This window comes from Mus pahari, chromosome 1 (assembly GCF_900095145.1).
Source record: "Mus pahari chromosome 1, PAHARI_EIJ_v1.1, whole genome shotgun sequence".
In the NCBI taxonomy this organism is placed as follows: Eukaryota; Metazoa; Chordata; class Mammalia; order Rodentia; family Muridae; genus Mus; species Mus pahari.
Window position 1 is genome coordinate 91580322 of NC_034590.1, and position 4431 is coordinate 91584752.

The 4431-nt window shown below is 43.8% G+C and overlaps 1 protein-coding gene across 1 annotated transcript in view; it reads right to left on the reverse strand.

The window, feature by feature from the left end:
• Positions 1-4431, reverse strand: part of Cog7 (component of oligomeric golgi complex 7) — a 73774-nt gene that overhangs the window by 63050 nt on the left and 6293 nt on the right. Inside the window, exon 4 of the mRNA XM_021199366.2 lies at positions 3276-3444. Coding sequence (XP_021055025.1) covers positions 3276-3444 — 169 coding nt within the window. The remainder of the gene's footprint in view (positions 1-3275; positions 3445-4431) is intronic.

Here is a 4431-nt window from a genome sequence, read left to right on the forward strand (position 1 = left end):
AAAAAAAAAAACAATAAAAAAATCTATCAACTCAAATTCAGCAGCACATTAAAAGGATCACACCCTCAAAAAATAGTAATGTAACAACATAATTCAATGTCTACATTAACAAAACAAGGGGAGGTAATGACCATCTCAACTGGTAAAGAAAAGTATTTAATAAAACTCAACAATTATTTTATTTTAATTTATTTTATTTTATTTTATGTATGTCTGCGCACATGAGTGTGAGTACCTGTGTAGGCCAAGAGGTCATCAGGTCCCCTAGAGCTGCAGGGGACTGTGAGCTGCCTAATAAGGACTCAGGTCCTCAGCAAAGCAACTAACTCCTCTTAACCTCCAGCCACGAACTCAACACTCTTTCAGGATAAAACCACTGGGTCATCCAGGAAGAAAAGGAAACTGCCTTTTCATATCAAAGCCACCACTGACAAAAGACTTGGCTGTAAAGATAAAGAACAAGGACCGTAGGGAAGGCTCAGCAGCCAGCAGCAGAACCCAGCACCTCCATGGCGGCCCACAACCATCCCTAACTACGGTTCAAGGGATCCAATGCCTTCTGACCTCTGTGGGCACTGGGAATGCATATGGTGCACATACAGTCTGAGGCAAAACACTCATACATACAAAACACAGTAAGTAAATCTAAAAATATTTGTAAAGGCAAGGAACAAAACAAGTCTCCTTTCTTTAGTTATATCCAACATGAAACTGGAAGTCTGAATCAGAGAGGCTAAGGCAATAGAAATGAAAGGCATTCAGGAGGGGAAAGGAGAAAAATAATCTGTGCTTCTCCATGTAAGAATCCTAGATTCCGGGGGCTGGTGAGATGGCCGACTGCTCTTCCAAAGGTCCTGAGTTCAAATCCTAGCAACCACATGGTGGCTGACAACCATCTGTAATGAAATCTGATGCTCTCTTCTGGAGTGTCTGAAGACAGCTACAGTGTACTTACATATAATAAATAAATAAATAAATAAATAAATAAATAAATAAATGAATCCCAGATTCTACACACACAAACTCTACTAAAACTAATGAATTCAGTGAACGTGTTTTCTTGGGTTCGTTTTTTTTCTGGTAGGCTAAGGCCAAGGCATTGTACACATTAGGTGAGAGCGCTACCACTAAGTTACACCCCCAGGTGGAGTCCCAACTTTGATGTGGCTTCAACAATAGACTAAGGGAGGCCCTGACTATGAAGAGATGAGCAGGAGCAGAGCATCTCAGGAGGGAGAGGATGTCACTAGAGGTGGGAGGCTAAGCTGCCTCCCCTCACACTGGGCACTTGACTACCCATGGAGCTCTGGTCGAAACTTAATGACTGAAAGCACTCCCCTAGGGACAGGATGGAGCTCAGTGGCAGAGGACCTGCCTGGCACCAACAAGGCCCTGGGTTCAATCCCCATCAATGGGGTCACGTAGAGGGTGACCTCACTCTATTTAGCCATCAAACAGAAAGAAAGCTTGCCATTTGCAACTACATAGAAGAACTTGGGAAGCACCATGCCAGAGTTGAGAGAAAGAGCAAATCTGGTTGCATTTATACATGGAGGGGAAATGGGGGCTACCAGGGAGAAATACAAGACCTGAGTTATGACAGCTAATAATAATGTATTATAGACCTGAGATTTGCTCAGAGTAGATCACTAGTGTTCTTACCACAAAAGCAAGAGACAATTGTGTGTGATGGGCATGAGCCCTTGATCATAGTAACTATAGTTTATATCAAATCAGCATGTTATACATTTTAAGTACACATTCTCTCTCCCTTTCTGTTCCTTCCTCCCTCCTCTCTCTCTCTCTCTCTCTCTCTCTCTCTCTCTCTCTCTCTCTCTCTCTCGTTTTTTCAAGATAAGATTTCTCTGTGTAGCCCCAGCTGACCTGGAACTCACTATGTAGACCAGACTGGCATCTAACTCCCAGAGACCCAACTGCCTCTCCCTGCCAAGTGCTGGGATTAAAGGTGTGTACTGCCACTGCTGAGCTCACAAATTCTTTTTAAAAGCTAGAAAAAAAAGTTTTATTTCGCTCTCAATAATGTCCTCATTTAATAAAGGAAAACTATATGGTCAAACTGAATATATTGAAGTTGTATGATACTTATACATGTGACAAGGGCTCATATGTGCAACTGTCTGTACATTCATGTTTATAATTGTGTAGCTCATTAATATAACTTTCAAAGAAAAGAATGCTAACAGCTGGTGCTGGCTTTCCCTAAAGCAAACTGAAGAATTAGAGCTCTTATACCAGCCTTGAAACAAGCCGTCATTAGCAGGACTAATGCTGCATCTAGGAAGCCAAGAGGAGGTATTTGCAGAACAGGAGAGAGGATGTAAGATACCATTGTTGACTACGGATGGCTTCAGAGAGAAATGCGGACTGATGCCAGGCCTTCAAGTCTGCTGATGAAATGGCTGCTGAGGGCTTTAACAAGATGAGGTCAAGAGAACACGGAACTCAGAAGAGAAGGCCTCACATGACACACATGCAGCAGCAGTGAGTCCAGGCCACAAATAGCTGTGAAGATCAGCAAGCGTGTTAGCGCCCTGCACAGTACCACACACATTGGTCTCAGCGCTTGGGAAGCCGAGGCAGTTGAATCACAATTAGCTAGAGACTGGCCTGGTCTATATATCAAGTTTCAGCCTAGGCACGGCTACAAAGTGGAATGCTGACTCAAGGGGGAAAAAAAGGACAGGTTCACTGCTGCCCCTCTTTGATTGGCTGATATTTTTGTGGATGAAGAGCAAAGTATTCTGATGTCTGTGACTTACTTTGAAAAGAGTCATACGGGGGCTGGAAGTGCAGTTTAGAAGTAAGGTGTGCACAAAGCCTTGGGTCTCACCACAATACCAGGACTCCCTACACAAAAGACGTGCGGCTGCAGTCAGTGGCAAAGCTGCCAAATCAACAATAATAATAATAAAAGAAAGAGACACATGGAGAAGGAGCAGCAGACATGTAATAGAGCAAGTGTAAAGGTGGCATGAAGCTTAGTGGCAAGCTCTTGCCAGGCCTGGGTTCCAGCCCCAGCACGGGGAGGTGGCTCGGGAAAATGACAACGTTGAGACCTAGGGCCACCTTCATGGTGCCTGTTCCAACTATCCTGTATGTCAGGAAACTCTGTATAAAATACATGAAAGCATCATGAGGTTCCATTTACCTACAATTGATACAATTTAATCATCACGAAGCTATTCTAAAGACTTATGAGCCAGGCCTTATCTTTACACGGAAAGGTACCCACAGTTGAGACTTGCCACACTCACCCACAGACTGAGAGGTGAAGGCTGCCACGATCTGGGGGCTGGCCAGGGCCTCCAGCCTGTTCTTCAGAGCCTCCAGGTGCACACACTTCTCGGAGTAATCTGGAGTATCCACGAGCATCATCAAGCTGTTCTGCATGCCGGTCAGCTTGGCAGAGATCACAGCTATGTCCTAAAGCAGACAAAACAGAGATGCTCAACTTAAAGACTCTCCGCGCCTCAACAGGAAATGGAGAAAATACACCAGAAGGCACCTCCTGAGGCTAGAGAGATGGATGGTTCAGCAGACTAGTGCAATGGTCTCAGTTTGGCCCTGCAAGACCCTACATGATGGAAAGGAAGAACTTACTCTCACAAATTGTCCTCTGACCACCACAAGTGTACACTGACTGACACGAGTGCTTGTGTATACACGCACACACACACATTTTAATTTAAAAAATAGTTTTCAGTTAAAAAAGTAATTCATAAGAATAAAAAAAGGTACATAAAAATTATACTTAACAAACAAAAATTAAAATAAGGAAGTACCATTTTCTTCTAGTTCGGAAAGTACCAAAAATGGCTATTTTTGGTAAGGAGGCAAAAAAAAAAAAAAAAATCTGTTTGGTATCATAACGCATAGTGTCTGGGGCTAAGGAAGTGGCTCCGTGGCTAGGAGGGCTTGTTGCTCAGTAGAGGACCTGCCTCCTATCCATCCCAGCACCCATACTGAGAGACTCACAATGGCCTTTATTTAGCTCCTGGTTTCTGACATACTCTACTGACCTCTACACCTACAAACATATCCACTCACACAGACACACATGGATATATAAACAACAATGAAATAGATTTAAATGTATATTGTCTTACTGTAAGGCAACTTAATAATGGGTCAAGAGTCTTAAAAGGATTTACAAGCTAAGGTGAAGGTCGGCAGGTAATAGCAGTTGCCGTGCAAGCCTGCCACCCTGAGTTTGATCTCTGGAAACTACAGTGGAAAAAGAGAACAGACTTCTGCACGTAGCCTGCACCCTCCATACATGAATGCTATGGCATGTACAGGGGCACTCACTCACACATCATTCATGGGTACACGCAGCCAGGCAGTGCTGGTGCATGCCTTTAATCCCAGCACTTGGGAGGCAGAGGCAGGCGGATTTCTGAGTTTGAGGGG